This window comes from Aotus nancymaae, unplaced genomic scaffold (assembly GCF_030222135.1).
Source record: "Aotus nancymaae isolate 86718 unplaced genomic scaffold, 86718_ANA_hifiasm-v0.15.2.pri h1tg000002l, whole genome shotgun sequence".
Lineage (NCBI taxonomy): Eukaryota > Metazoa > Chordata > Mammalia > Primates > Aotidae > Aotus > Aotus nancymaae.
In genome coordinates, this window is record NW_026988413.1 from 27,979,829 (window position 1) to 27,996,175 (window position 16,347).

The 16,347-nt window shown below is 39.4% G+C and overlaps 1 protein-coding gene and 1 pseudogene across 2 annotated transcripts in view; one reads left to right on the plus strand and one right to left on the minus strand.

The window, feature by feature from the left end:
• TNPO3 (transportin 3) overlaps positions 1-16,347 on the plus strand; it is a 100,060-nt gene that overhangs the window by 27,970 nt on the left and 55,743 nt on the right. For both annotated transcript variants that reach the window (XM_012474063.2, XM_012474064.2), the window contains 3 exons: positions 8,966-9,166; positions 10,064-10,137; positions 12,013-12,169. In XM_012474063.2, the coding sequence (XP_012329486.2) occupies positions 8,966-9,166; positions 10,064-10,137; positions 12,013-12,169 (432 nt within the window). The remainder of the gene's footprint in view (positions 1-8,965; positions 9,167-10,063; positions 10,138-12,012; positions 12,170-16,347) is intronic.
• On the minus strand, positions 1,714-3,671 carry LOC105732062 (ornithine decarboxylase-like; annotated as a pseudogene).

A 16,347-nucleotide genomic window follows, 5' to 3' on the forward strand; every position in this document is an offset into this window, starting at 1 on the left:
ATGCTCTTTATTTGTTTTTCTTGCCTAATTGCTCTGGCTAGAACTTTGAATACTATGTTGAATAGAAGTGGCAAGAGTAGACACCCTAGTCTTGTTCCTGATCTCAGAGTTTTGAAAAGCTTTTAGTCTTTCACTGTTGTATGATGTTAGCTGTGGGTATTTGCATATATGGCCTTCATTATGTTGAAGTTATTTCCTTCTATTACTGGTTTGTTGAGTGTCTTTATCATGAAAGGGTGTTGAAGTCTATCAAATGCTTTTTCTGCATAAATTGAGATGACCATGTCTTTTCCTTCTTCATTCTGTTAATGTGGTATATGTTACATTGATTTTCATATGTTGAACCACCCTTGCATACCAGGTATAAATCCCACTTGGTGATGATGTATAATCCCTTTAATATGCTTTTGAAAAGCCAGGCATGAAGACTTATGCCTGTCATCTGACCTATTTGGGAGGCTGAGGCAGGAAGATTGCTTAAGGCCAGGAGTTAGAAACCTGTCTGGGCAACATAGCAGTACCCCATCTCTAAATTTAAAATTTTGAAAATAAAAATTTAAAAATCGAGAAAAAAATATGCTGTTGAATTCAGTTTGTTAGTGTTTTGTTGAGGGTTTTTGCATTATTATTCATAAGGGATGTTACTGGTTTGTAAGTTTCTTTTCTTATAGTTTCTTCATCTAGCTTCGGTATCAGAATAATGCTGGTCTCATAGAATGAATAGGAAGTGTTCTTTCCTCTTCAGTTTTTGGAAAGAGTTTAAAATGGATTATTCTTTACATGTTTTATAGAATTCACCAGTAAAGCCATTGGTCCTGGGCTTTTCTTCATTGGGAAGTTTTTCTTTACTGATTTGATTTCTTTACAAGTTATATAGGTCTATTCAGATTTTGAATTTCTTCATGATTTAGTCTTGGTAGGTTATGTTTCTAGGAATTTATTTCATGTAAATTATTCAATATGTTCACTTGCAGTTGTTCATAATACTTTTCATAATCCTTATTTCTGTAAAATTGGTAGTAATATTCTGACTTTAATTTCTGATTATTTAAATCCTCTCTCTTATTTCTTTCTTGCTTTCTTTCTTTCTTTTTTTTTTGAGACAGAATCTTACTTTGTCGCCCAGGCTGGAGTGCTGTGGCATGATCTTGGCTCATTGCAACCTGGGTTTAAGCAATTCTTGTGCCTTAGCCTCCCAAGTAGTTGGGATTACAGGCATGTGCCACTGCATCCAGGTAATTTTTTGGATTTTTAGTAGAGATGGGGTTTCACCCTGCTGGGCAGGCTGGTCTTGAACTCCTGACCTCAAGTGATCTGCCCGCCTTGGCCTCCCAAAGTGCTGGGATTACAGGCGTGAGCCGCCACACCCGGCTCTCTCTTATTTCTTAATTAATCTAGTTTAAGCTTTGTCAATTTTTTTTTTAAATTTTGAAATACTTTACTTTAAAAACAGGTCACAACACTAAGCTTTTGGCCCATTCTGCCATTGTGCAAGTTACAAATGCTTGCTCAGCAGCTGAAGGGCACTCTTGAGTAGCATGTCTAAAAAGTGAATAAAAATCCATATAAAACAAATATTTAAATAGTTTTCATAGGAACACAATGTGTGACCCATATCCTAGTCTTTCATATTGCCACATCCGTGCAAACCCAACTCTTACGAAATCCCCTAATTCAAGCTGGACTTGTAGTTAACAAATGCAAGAGTGATATTTACATATTAATACTAGCTGAAGCACAAGTTGCTGAGTGATGTTTCGTTCCATTTTCCCAAGCATGAGACACAGGCAGGGTGCTGATGTCCTGTTCCTCTACTTGGGGTGGGAGGTTGTGGTTCTAGATTTGCTGCATGAGTTGAGATGCTGGTCCTGACACCACATGTAGATTGTTGGCCTCTGGAATCCATTGAAAGTAGAAGTAGCAGCAACAGTGTCAGTGCCCATGTTTTCAAAGAGCATCCAATCACCTACATATGTTTTGGGTGGATCACAGTGCTCAACAATCTGATGAAGGCTGTTATGTGTTCTTCCCATATACTGGATGAATAGTACTTCTCACTGATGTAGGTCTCTTTTGCAGCAGGGGCTTTACATGTGTATGATCATAAAGGATGTGATTAAATGATCCATATACTTCATTCATGTAATACATAAAAGTCTGTTCAAAGCCTGTTTGTTCTTTTAATATGATTTTTTTGGCAGTGAAAGCTGATGCTACATAGAATATCTGCCTGGCTGAGCTGTGACTCTTACTCTAGAGCCTGGTGGAAAATACTTGTCTGATGCTGGGTTGATTACACTGGTAATACTTCACATTTAAGCCTCACATCCTCAGATCCAGGAAAGCAACTGCCAGTATCAAGCAGTTAGATGCTGAAACCAAACTCAACTCCCTTGTCAGAGACACGGTGGACGTTGGAGGCTGCCTGCGTGGAGGTCTCAGGATTGGTACAGCCACTTCCTGCATGGAAGCTGACACTAGTGGCATCAATATTTAGCTCTTTTGCTCATTCCAAAAGAAGCCTGCTGGCTTTGAGCGTGGCACCAGTTTTAACACTGAGGCAACTGATTGCTTTAGAATCATCATTTGTAGTCTTAAAAACCAACTCTGGGCCGGGCGCAGTGGCTCACGCCTGTGATCCCAGCACTTTGGGAGGCTGAGGCGGGTGGATCACGAGGTCAAGAGATCGAGACCATCCCGGTCAACATGGTGAAACCCCGTCTCTACTAATACAAAAAATTAGCTGGGCATGGTGGTGCGTGCCTGTAATCCCAGCTACTCAGGAAGCTGAGGCAGGAGTATTGCCTGAACCCAGGAGGCAGAGGTTGCAGTGAGCCGAGATCGCACCATTGCACTCCAGCCTGGGTAACGAGCGAAACTCCATCTCAAAAAAAAAAAAAAAAAAACAAAAAAACCAACTCTGCTTTGAGTGCGCTCTGGCAACTGACATCAACTCAAACTCACCACCAGAAATCCTCATCTGGACTCCATTATTGGCAGCGTACTTAATTTGAGAAATTTGTTTGCAAGGATTTTCATAGATAAACCTTTCTGGGGGCATCCCCAGAATCTGCACCAATTGTATTTCAGCCTTGCTAGCACAGTTAAATCCTATCCCAGTGGCAGCGAGAGTCTTCATGATGGCTCTGCTATCATTATATTTGTATTTGACTGCATGAAGGGATGTGATAAGAGGAATGGTTTTTTTTTTTTTCTTTTTAAAGACAGAGTCTCACTGCGTCACCCAGGCTGGATTGCAGTGGTGCAATCTTGGCTCACTGCAACCTCCGCCTTCTGGGTTCAAGTGATTCTCCTGTCTCGGCCTCCTGAGTAGCTGGGACTACAGGCGCGTGCCACCAAGCCCGGCTAATTTTTTGAATTTTTAGTAGAGATAGGGTTTCACCATGTTAGCTAGGATGGTCTTGATCTTCTGGCCTCATGATCCGCCTGCCTCAGCTTCCCAAAGTGCCGGGACTACAGGTGTGAGCTACAGCATCCAGCCAAGGAAGAGCTTTTGACCATCTTAGATGTATCTTTAGAATGTCTCCAAGGTCCATGACATAGAAGGCATCCTAATCATCATCAGAAGAAAATTTATTATTTTTTGGCCAAGAATGTCCTTGGGCAGTAAAACCTTCATCAAGGAAGTGAGTGGCAGTGAAACTATTCATTACTAAACTTTTCATGGTTTCTTACTGTTCCTCTGAAACACAACAAAATCGAAAACTAAGAGATGGAATTGAAAGAAATACTTCCAGCTTCTCACAAAGACAATTCTCCAGGAATTCCAAATCCTGCCTCTTGTGCCCTCAGAGCAGCAGTGGAAATGTTTTCAGAGCACCTGGGCACTAGGGAGAGTGAAGATGCTGCTGCCTGAGCCGGTGCTACAGGACGTCTCTGCTGTGCCTGTCAGTGCCTTGCTTCTACCCGCCAGAGATGCTGCCCCAAGGTGGCACTGGAGCTGTTGGCAGAGGGGTGGCCTGACCGCGGCTGCTGGGACTGACCTTGTTGATCTTTTTGTAGCATTCCTTTGATTTTTCTGTTGTTTGTCTATTCTCTATTTTGTTAACCTTTGCCCTAAATCGTCATTATTTCCTTCTTTCTGCTAGCTTTGGATTTAGTTTTTCTGGTTCCTTAAGGTGTAAAATTAGGTTGTTGATTTGAGCCTTGTTTTCTTTTTTAATGTAAGCATATACAGTTATACATTTTATTTCTCTTAGCACAGCTTTTACTGCATCCCATAAGTTTTGGTATGTTATGTTTTTTATACTAGTTCAGTTTTATACTAGATTTTATACTAGTTCAGTTTAATAGGCAACATTAGAGTTTTATTGTTGTTCTGTTTCGTTTTCTAAACAAAAACATAGAAACACAATACAGACATATAACTTAGCGAATTACTGTATGTGGATGTCCTTTTAGCCACCACCCAAGTCGAGAAACATCTTCATTTGTCCGAAGATGTTTTCTGATTTCCCTTCCTTGACCCACTGGTTTTTTTAAGAGTATATTGTTTAATTTCCATATATTTGTGAAATTTCTAGTTTCCCTTTAGCTGTTGACTCGTAGTTTTATTTAATTGTGATCAGAAAAGATTTCAGTCTTTGAAAATTAAAACTTATTTTGTGACCTAACTTACCAGTCTTTTTAAGGAGTGATGTATTTCTTGTTTCCTTCACTGAGTCCCAACTCAGAGTTTGGAGTATTTAACAGGGGTCCTCTTGAATATGCTCTGAAATTCAGTTTTTATTTCCCCAGTCTTGTGAGGCTTTCCAGAACTCTTCAGCTTCTTAGCCTCTTGTCTTCCACTTTCAGATTGGCAAATGCTGTGAGGGGAAAAGTGGAGCCAAAGAGTGAACTGAATTTGCTGCTCTTCCATTCCCTTCTCTCTGGGATCTGTAGCCTCATACTTTAGTTGTCTTAGCGGCTTTGGTGTCTTTAAAAAGGTTCTTTGTAGGGGATATTTAATGAATCTTTTTTTGTTTTTTTGTTTTTTTTGAGACAGAGTCTTGCTCCTTTGCCCAGGCTGGAGTGCGATGGCGAGATCTTGACTCACTGCAACATCCGCCTCCTGGGTTCAAGTGATTCTCCTGCCTCAGCCTCTCAGCCTCCCTCTAGCTGGGATTACAGGTGCATGCCACCACACCTGGCTAATTTTTGTATTTTTAGTAGAAATGGGTTTAGCCATATTAGCCAGGCTGGTCTCAAACTCCTGACCTCAAGTGATCTGCCCACCTCAGCCTGGTCTTAGTGAATCTTTACTTACAGTTTTTGGCTGGAGAATTGGTATAATACCAGATAGTCTGTTTTAACCAAAGTTGAAACGGCCGATAAATGTTATGAGAGAGATAACATTGTTGTTTAGGGAGCATAGGGAGCATACAGACATGAAACTAACTCCCATGTGTTAAAAAGTTTTGCTACCTTTTCTAAAAAAATTTTGCAGAAAAAAGTCTTACAGGCTGGGTGTGATTGTTCGTGCCTGTAATCCTAGCACTTTGGGAGCCTGAGGCAGGCAAGCCCAGGAGTTTGAGACCAAGCTACGCAATATAGCGAGACCTGTCTCTACAAAGAAAAAAAAAGCTGAGTACCGTGATGTATGCCTGTAGTCCCAGCTATGTGGGAGGCTAAGGTGGGCAGATCACTTGAGCCCAAGAATTCGAGGCTACAGTGAGCTGTGATGGCATCACTGCCCTTCAGCCTGAGTGACAGAGAGAGGCCCTGTCAAAAAAAAAAACCTTATAAGATCTGCATCACTTTTTAAAAAATTGTACATAAAGTACAAGTTATTTTTAATAAAAAGGTAACTACAAAGGACACTTAAAAAATTTTCAAACACCAGCCAGGCACAGTGGCTCACGCTTGTACTCCCAGCACTTTGGGAGGCTGAGGCGGACAGATCACCTGAGGTCAGGAGTTTGATACCAGCCTAGCCAACATGTGAAACCCATTCTCTACTAAAAATATAAAAATTAGCCAGGCGTGGTGCCTGTAATTCCAGCTACTTGGGAGGCTGAGGCAAGAGAATCGCTTGAACCTGGAAGGCAGAGGTTGCAGTGAGCTGAGATCCTGCCTTTGCACTCCAGCTTAGCCCAGAAGAGTGAAACTCCATCTCAAAAAAAAAAAAAAAATTCAAACATCATCAAAGGTGCTTGAAAAATAAATCTCCTTTGCATCCCTACCCCCTGAGTTAACCAGTTTTGCATCTCTACCTCTAAGATTACTGATTTGCCCAGGGGCAAGTAATTGTTTTGTTTTTCGATTCTGCCCTTCATTTTTGAGGTCTCTACTTTTAAAGGAGGTGGAAATGTTTAAAGTCAGAAATACAGATAATTGAGAATGGTTGGTGTTTTCTGCTAGTTTCTGCCATTTAATTTCTGCACAACATGGCACTGTGCAAACAATTTTTTCCCAAAGGGTCTTGACCCTGTTGGGTTGATGGGTAGATTTCAGTTGGGAAAAAGATTTTTGTTTGTTTGTTTGTTTGAGACAGTCTCGCTCTGTCTCCCAGGCTGGAGTTAAGTGGTGCACTCTTGACTTACTACAACCTCCGCCTCTGGGCTCAAGCAATTCTCCTGCCTCAGCCTCCCAAGTAGCTGAGATTACAGGCGTGCACTACCACTCTCGGCTCATCTTTGTATTTTTAGTAAAGATGGGGTTTCACCACGTTGATCAGGCTGGTGTGGAACTCCTGACCTTGTGATCCACCTGCCTTGGCCTCCCAGAGTGCTGGGATTATAAGCCTGAGCCACTGTACCTGGTTTCTGTTTTGTTTTCTAAATGTAAACACAAACAATGCAAATGTATAGCTTAGTGAATTACTGTATGTGGACGTCCTTTTAATTACCACCCAAGTCAAGAAATAGAACTTTGAGCACGGTCGTTCACACTTGTAATCCCGGCACTTTGGGAAACTGAGGCAGGAGACTTGCTTGAGCCCAGAAATTTGAGACCAGCCTGGATAACATAGTGAGACCTTGTCCCATTTTTATAAAAAAAGAAAAGGAAGGAACTAGAACTTTACTGGCCATTCCACTGTGGAAGCTTTTCTTGTAACATTTGACATAACTGCTTCCCTCCCCATAAAGGTAACCACTGTCCTTTTATAGTAATCCTTTGTGTTTCTTTATGGTTTTATACTTAGTGGCTTGGGTGGGCAGTCTCACACTTTGTATTTGAGAGTCCAGCTGTTTTTTTTTGTTGTTGTTTGTTTGTTTTTTTTTTTGAGACAGAGTCTTGCTCTGTTGCCCAGGCTGGGGTGCAGTGGCACGATTTCAGCTCACTGCAACTTTTGCCTTCTGGGTTCAAGTGATTCTTCTGCCTCAGCCTCCCGAGTAGCTGGGACCCCAGGTGCGCACCACCATGCCTGGCTAATTTTTTTGTATTTTTAGTAGAGATGGAATTTTACTGTGTTAGCTGGGATGGTCTCCCAAAGTCCTGAGATTACAGGCGTGAGCCATCATGCTGGTCCCCATCTAATTTTTTAATTTTTTGTAGAGGTACAGGGATCTTGCCATGTTGCCCAGGCCAGTCTTAAACTTCTGGGCTCAAATGATCCTTCTACTTTGGCCTCCCAAAGTGCTGGGATTATAGGCGTGAGCCACACGCCCAGCCTAAAGCTAAGTTTTATGTCAGTAAATCTGTAATTAGGAAATTCGGGTCTTTAGTTTCCATTTACTTTAAGAACTTGTACAGGCCATTTATTCTTCCATCTATATCTTAACTTGCTGCATATCTATCTTTGGAAAGATCTTGAAGGATACGCAAGGATTATGTATTACTTGTGAAGAGCTCTGTCTTCACAAGAAATTTAACGCCCTCTCTTTACAATAGACACTATTTGTTAGATTCCAATTATTGCCAGTCCATATTAGTCTTCTCCCAAGGCTGTTTAGTGCAGAATTGGATTAGAATTAATGTAATTAATTAGTTGTCTACAAACTATTGCATGATTTTGTTTCCAAAGTTGTCTTCAAAATGTGACTCCCCTTTATAATTGTGGTTAGCTACTAGAGACCAGATTTTATACTTTGGTTCTTTTTATTATGTCTATAGATAAGTTTATTTTTCCTTTGAAAATGATTTTAGTAGCATGTGTAGCACTTTGCCAAGTAGAAATATATCAGAAAATAATTGAAGGGGCTGGGTGCAGTGGCTCTTGCCTGTACTCCCAGCACTTTGGGAGGCCGAGGCAGGAGGATCACCTGAGGTCAGGAGTTCAAGACCAGCTTGGCCAACATGATGAAACCTCGTCTCTACTAAAAATACAAATATTGGCTGGGTGTGGTGGCACACACCTGTGATCCCAGCTAGTCAGAAAGCTGAGGCAGGATCATCGCTTGAACCTGGGAGGCAGAGGTTGCAGTGAGCCGTGATCATGCCACTCACTGCACACCAGCTTGGGTGACAGAGCGAGACTCTGTTTCCAAAAAAAGAAAATAATTGAAGGATGTGAAATACTTACTTGGGCCAAGATAGTTTTTCTGCTATTTTATCAGGAACTAATAATTGAAATGTAGGGCTACTGAGACCAACATGAAATATATTCTCATATTCATAGATATATTAAAAAAGCTTCTGGATTCAATTCTTAGAGTGAACAAAGCTTTATTTTAAGCAAGAAAAGAGAAGAAACATCCAACCATAGATTAGGGTTGAAAATTCTACAGCAACGTTATAGTTTAGTGGGGACTTTTGGGACATTTTTCTTCATACTCTCCACACCCACACAGTCATTCAAATCAACAAGATTATATCTATTAATTTAATTGATAGCTCTCATGCCTTCCTAGAATGAGTCAGATTTTAGGTAATTATTTTAGGTAATCATTGAGTAATTTAGCTTTTCAGATTTTTCTTTTGTTATACTTTAGTCTAAATATGTTTATATAAGTATTGAGGTTATATGGCACTAAAATTAGAAAAGTGGTCTTCTTTAAGACATCTTTGTCTAATACACTTTCAGGTTCATGCATGGGAGATCTCAGACCAGTTGTTACAGATCCGACAGGATGTGGAATCATGCTATTTTGCTGCACAGACCATGAAAATGAAGATTCAGACCTCATTTTATGAGCTCCCCACAGACTCTCATGCCTCTTTACGGGACTCATTGCTAACCCATATCCAGAACTTGAAAGACTTGTCACCTGTCATTGTAACGCAGGTAAATCCTGTGCTTCTCATTAGAGAAATTCGTATGGCCATTTGGATTTATCAAGATTATTTTAATTGGTATTGCTAGGCCATGTGAGGTAATGTTAACTTCATTACAAATGCACTGCTATATTCTTATAAGTGGATAGAAAAATGAAATTTTTAATCTTTTGTATTAATCTCAGAGTTCATTTGATTTCAGACTAACTTAACACCAGAAATGGATAAGGTGAGTATGTGTTTTCACAGGCATGCGAGGTCAGAATAAAGTTTAGATAGTTGCCTTTTAAGAAATTCTTTCTGGGCTGATTGGCTTTAGTAAAGGTCTCATGAATGAAAGATTGAACTAGAGCATCTCTCCTTTCTCCCTTAGACAGGGAAATACATTAGATAGGAAAACTGGAAGCTTCTGTGAGTACCTACTCAAATGTGTTCTCTGCCTGTCATAGAAGTGCCCTTGAAGAGGTTTTCGCTTAAGTCTTCAAGATGAGAAATGGAAAGAGAAGGGAAATGACAATCCATTGCTTGAGAACTGAGTCAAAGGTCTGAGTTTGTTAGTAGCTTTGACCTTTGCAAAGTATAATTTATATATTTGTGGAGTTCTATGGTATTGCCAAATAAAAGTAAATGTTGATATATTTTGAGGAACATCTGTAATCTGTTTCTGACTTCTTCTTCTTTTTTTTTTTAATTTTTAAAGGTTAACTCTTAAATTTCAGCAATTTATAGCTAACCCAGAACAGTTTATACCAGGTATATATAGTTGGAAGTTGGGAGCAATGGGGGAGGGGTAGTTAATCTTAGTTATATTGTTTGGAAGAAATGTAGTTTCTTTGCTTCCCAATGAATATTTATTGTAACCCTGTTTCTGTTCATCTGTCTTCATTTATTTAATCTCTCTTATTAGCTGGCTTTAGCAATAGCAGATCTTGCCCTACAGATGCCTTCCTGGAAGGGATGTGTGCAAACATTGGTGGAAAAGTAAGTAATTTGTATTGACTGTATATTAGCATTTGGAGTTGCCATTAACCCTCACAGAGAAAATTGTTAGAAATAGCTAGATATTTGACTATTTCCCTGAACTGTTAACATAGACTTATGTTATTAACCTTTGTTAGATTAAGTGAAACTTATTTAAAATTTTAAATACTACCGAAATACATCGTGTGGGTTGTAAAAGACTCTAGTAATTTATGTAACCCACACTTCTTAAATAAATTGCAGTAAAGTCTTTTATTGCCTTCTGGATCACTTTCACTAACTGGCAATGTAGACATTTTGTAAAAATAGTGTAGAATTTAAGATTATATTAAATGGGAGGTTGTTATGAATATATGTTCTTACTAATTGGGGTTTGTTTCATGTCTATCAGAGAGACAATATTCTTTTTAGACACACAGAGCTTGCTACTTTGAAAAAAGCATTTTCTTCTGGGGGTCCTGGCAAGATAACCTTGATATTTGCTTGCATTTGGTTAAGAAGTTATTTTTGAACAAAGTAGATGTACTTTTAACCTCCAGTGTATTGTGTCATTAAAGGCTTTGTATGGATTACTTATTACTTTTTAATTTTTTTTTTTTTTTTGAGACGGAGTTTTGCTCTTGTCGCCCAGGCTGGAGTGCATTGTCATGATCTCAGCCCACTGCAGCCTCTGCCTCCTGGGTTTAAGCAATTCTTCTGTCCCAGTCTCCCGAGTAGCTGGGATTACAGGCATGTGCCACCATGCCTGGCTAATTTTTATATTTTCAGTAGAGGTGGGGTTTCGCCACATTGGCCAGACTGGTCTCAAACTCTTGACCTCAAGTGATCTGCCCGCCTTGGCCTCCCAAAATGCTGGGATTACAGATGTGAGCCACCTCCCCTAGCCTAGATAACTTTTTAAAAAATTATTTTTATATTTTTGGAGATACAGTCTTGCTGTGTCACCCAGGCTGGAGTGCAGTGGCACAGTCATGGCTCACTGCAGCCTCAGCCTTGACCTCCTGGGCTCAAGTGATCCTCCCGCCTCAGCCTCCTGAGTGAATAGTTTATTTTTTAAAGAAAATTTTTGTTGGGGAAATTGACACATGCTCCTTGAAAAAATTCTAACAGTATGGAAGCCTTCAAAGTGCAAAATGAACCCCATCCTCTCTCCCTATCCTTATATTTTATTTTATTTTTGAAACAGGGTCTCGCTCTGTCACCCATGTTGAAGTGCAGTGGTGTGATCATGGTTCACTGGAACCTCCACCTCTTGGACTTATGAGATCCTTCTGCTTCAGTCTCCCAAGTAGCTGGGATTTCAGATGTGCACCACCATGTCTGACTAATTAAAAAAATTTTAATGTAGAGATGGTCTCCCTGTAATGGCCAGGCTGGTCTCTAGCTTGTGGGCTCAAGTGATCTTCCTGCTTTGGCCTCCCAGAGTGCTGGGATTATAGGCATGAGCCACCACACCTGGCCCTTAATCCTGTATTTTATAAGCAACCACTATTAACAGTTGGCTATGTAGAGTTTTCTTTATGTATTTTAAAATAAATAAGTACATATATATTTGAATGTACATATATCTATGTATTTGTTCAGCCATATTCAGTATGTTTCATACATGTTTTTTACTTACTACATTGTGGACATTTTTCATGGTAGGACATACAGATATCACTTTCATTATAATGGCTATGTTTCATTGAATAACTGTGTCTTTTTTTAATCTTAACTAATTATGGAGGACATTTATGTTTATATCTTTTTTTTCCCCCTGAACAGCGGTAGGAATGCTGCTTTTGTTGTTGTGAGTTACTCTCCTGGTTGTTATCTTATGTGATTGTATATTTCTTGGCTATAAATAACACATCTCCCTTTTTTCTTTTGCAGATACAGCAATGATGTGACTTCTTTGCCTTTTTTGCTGGAGATCCTTACAGTGCTACCTGAAGAAGTACATAGTCGTTCCTTACGAATTGGAGCTAACCGGCGCACAGAAATCATAGAAGATTTAGCCTTCTACTCTAGTACAGTAGTATCTCTATTGGTAAGTAAATTCGAAATACTAAGTTGCTTTGTAAAGGCAGAAAGCCATGGTGGATATTTTGTAATCCAACTGCATTATTGTGAAATAGCTTTCTTCACAAAATTTAATGATGATGCTTTGGCATTTATGTACTACCTTACCATTACAACATACTTTCAAAAACCATGCTTTTTAAGCCTTTGTATACTCCTCTAAAGTTGACATTATCTGTTTTATGAATGAAAAATGGACTTTAGAATTATACAACTGTTAATTCAGAATTTGAACTAAGGCCGTCTCATTATGTATCTTGTGCACTTCTGCTTAATGCTCTAAACTGTTGGCTGTTAATAAAGGATCATGCAGAGGGAAGTGTGTATAAACCTACTTTACTAAGAAAGGATCCTTTCTTTTTTTTTTCTAACTGATACATGATAGTTGTACATATTTATGGGGTTACATGTGTTACTTTTATTTTTTGAAACAGGGTCTCTGTCTCCCAGGCCGGAGTGCAGTAGCATGATCTCAGCTCACTGCAACCTCTGCCTCCTGGGCTTAAGGGATCTTCTCACCTGAGGCTCCTGAGTAGCAGGGACTACAGGTGTCTCGGCATGTTGCCTAGGCTGGTTTCAAACTCTTGACCTCAAGTGATCTACCTACCTTGGCCTCCCAAAGTGCTGGGATTACAGTCGTGAGCCACTGTGCCCAGCCACATGTATTATTTTTATCCAAATATAGAATGTGTGATGATCAAATCAGGTGATGATCAAATTGAGACATCCATCACCTCAAACCTTTATCATTTCTTTGTGTAGGGAACATTCTAAATCTTTTAGCTGTTTTGAAGTACTCAATAAATTATTAACTACAGTCACCCTGTTGTGCTGTGTAACACTGTAACTTATCCTTTCTATTCAGCTATATTTGTGTACCCATTAATCAACCTTTCTTCATCCTTCCCTCCCCATTACCCTTCCTAGCCTCTGATCACCATTCATTCTACTCTTTACCTCTATGAGATCCATTTTCTTTCACTCCGACATAGGAGTGAAAGCATGTGATATTTGTCTTTCTGTGCCTGGCTTATTTCACTTAACATAATGTCCAACAGTTCCATCCATGTTGCTGCAAATGACAGGATTTTATTCTTTTTGTGGCTAATATTTCATTATGTATCTATACCATTATTGTTTCTTTATCCATTCAGCCATTGACAGGTACTTAGGTTGATTCCATATCTTGGCTCTTGTGAATAGTGCCGCAATAAACATGGGATTGTAGACATCTTCTTGATATACTGATTTCTCTTCTGGGTATTTAATCAGCAGTGGGATTGTTGGATCATATGGTAGTACTATTTTCGGTCTTTTGAGGAACTTCCATACTGTTTTTCATAATGGCTGTACTACTTTACATTTCTACTAATAGTGTATGAGCATTCCCCTTTCTCTGCATCCTTGCCAGCATTTGCTATTGATCTTTTGCCCATTACTTAATCTTTTTTTTTTTCTGCTATTGAGTTGTTTGGGTTCCTTATATATTGTGGTTATTAATCTCTTGTTGAATTGGTAGTTTGCAGATATTTCCTCCTATTCTGTAGGTTGTCTCTTCACTTTGTTAATTGTTTTGCTGTGCAGAAGCCTTTTAGCTTGATGTAATCCCTTTGTCGACTTTTTTTTGCTTTGGTTGCCTTTGATTTTGAGGTCTTACTTAAGAAATCTTTACCCAGATCAATGTCCTGCAGCATTTCCCTAATGTTTTATCATTGTAGTTTTATAGTTTCACATCTTACATTTAAGTCTTTAATACATTTTGATTTAATTTTGTAAATTGTGGAATATAAAAGAAAGGATCCTCTCTTAAAGATGAACTGAAATTTTGAGAGGGAGGTGATAGAAGATTTTACTTGACCTTTGAGCAGTATTGCATTATGGATGAGCTAACACACATTCTTTTTAAAAGAATTAGAGGTGGTTAAGCTTCTTTCGATTAGTTGGCATTTTTAATACTCTAGAGCAGGAGTAGGTAAATCTGTGGTTTATGGGTTGGCTGCCTCTTTGTTGGAACACAGTTATACCTATTTGGTTATATTTTGTCTTTCCATTATTTTGGAATACATCAGCATAATTGAGTATTTTTCACAGAGACCATATGGCCTACAAAGTGTAAAATATTTATCTGGTTCTTTATAGAAAATGTTAACTGGTTCCTAAAGTAGATGGTAATAAATTGATTAGCCCATATCTCATTTTTAGGTCTTTTCAGCTTAATTTTCTCAATAATAACGTGGGTATACAGCTTGAATATCTTTTATCTGAAAGGCTTAGAACCAGAAATGTTTAGGGTAGGGCAAAAAAAGTAGTATTTAGCATTTCTGAGTTTTTAAAATTTTGGAATATTTGCATTATACTTACTGGTTCAGCATTCCTAATCTGAAATGCTCCAGTAAGCATTTCCTTTGAGCATTATTTTGGCACTCAAAAAGTTTTGGATTTTTGAGCATTTTGGAGTTTTGGATTAGGGATACTTAACCTGTAGTAAATTATTTTTCAGAGATGTGTTTCAGTACTACGAGATCATAGATCTTTTTGTTTGAAAAAATATATATAGCCAGGCGTGGTGCTCATGCCTGTAATCCCATGATTTTGGGAGGTGGCTCAGGCCTGTAATTCCAGCATTTTGGGAGGCCGAAGCGGGTGGATCAGCTGAGGTCGAGAGTTCGAGACCAGCCTGACCAACCAACATGGATGAAACCCTGTCTCTACTAAAAATACAAAATTAGCTGGGCATGGTGGCACATGCCACAGAGCTACTTGGGAGGCTGAGGCAGGAGAATGGCTTGAATCTGGGAGACAGAGATTGCGGTTAGCCAAGATCACATCATTGCACTCCAGCCTAGGCAGCAAGAGCAAAACTCTGTCTCAAAAAAAAAATTTTATTAAAAATTGCGTTCAGTTTTGAATAGAAATTCATTGGAGGACCGGGTGCTGTGGCTCACACCTGTAATCCCAGTACTTTGAGAGGCAGAGGTGGGCGGATTACTTGAGGTCAGGAGTTCGACACCAGCCTGGCCAACATGGTGAAACTCCGTCTTTACTAAAAATACAAAAATTAGGTGGGTGTGGTGACAGGCTCCTCTAGTCCCAGCTACTTGGCAGGCTGAGGCAGGAGAATCACTCGAACCCGGGAGGCGGAGGTTGCAGTGAGCTGAGATCACGCCACTGCACTCCAGCCTGGATGACAAAGGGAGACTCCGTCTGAAAAAAAAGAAAAGAAAAAGAAAAAAAATTGGAAAATAATTCTTTTAAGTTAAATAACTGTTTTTCACCTACCGATTTATTTTAATGAAATAGTTTTATGGAAAATTAGAAAATATGGACAGCAAATTACACTCAAGCCATCTGGAGATCATACTGCTAACCCTTTAATTCATATCCTCTATGAATATATTTCTTTATGGACATATATAGAGATTTTTTTAAGCCCAAATGAGATTATACTTTACCTGTTCTTCTACATCTTGCTTTTTCAGTCATCTGCTTACCTTTTCATGTTAGTAAATTTTCATATCATCTCATAAACCTAGACCATATTCACATTTCACCAGTTGGTCCAAAGATATTCTTTACAAGCCAGGCACAGTGGCTCACACCTGTAATCCCAGCACTTTGGGAGGCGAAGGCGGGCGGATCACGAGGTCAGGAGATCGAGACCAGCCTGGCCAACATGGAGAAACCCTGTTTCTACTAAAAATATAAAAATTAGCTGGGCATGGTGGCGCGCGCCTGTAGTCTCAGCTACTCAGGAGGCTGAGGCAGGAGAATTGCTTGTACCCCGGCGGCGGAGGCTGTAGTGAGCCAATATTGCGCCACTGCACTCCAGCCTGGGTGACAGAACAAGACTCCATCTCAAAAGAAAGAAAGAAAGAAAGACTCTTTATAAAGAATATCCAGTCTAGAATGATGCCTTGTATCAGGTTCTTAGTCACAGTCCCACATCCTCTTCCTTGTTTAGAATGACATGACTTGTTGAAGAGATTGTACCAGTCATTTTATAGAATTATCTTACCTTTATGATATTCTGATTGCCTCTTCTTTGTTTCATTTAGCTTGATTTTCTTTTCTCTGTATTTCCTCTAATTGAAAGTTGTATCTAAAGCAGCCCTTCTCGGTAGGGGTTCCTCAAGAAAATTAAGCCTA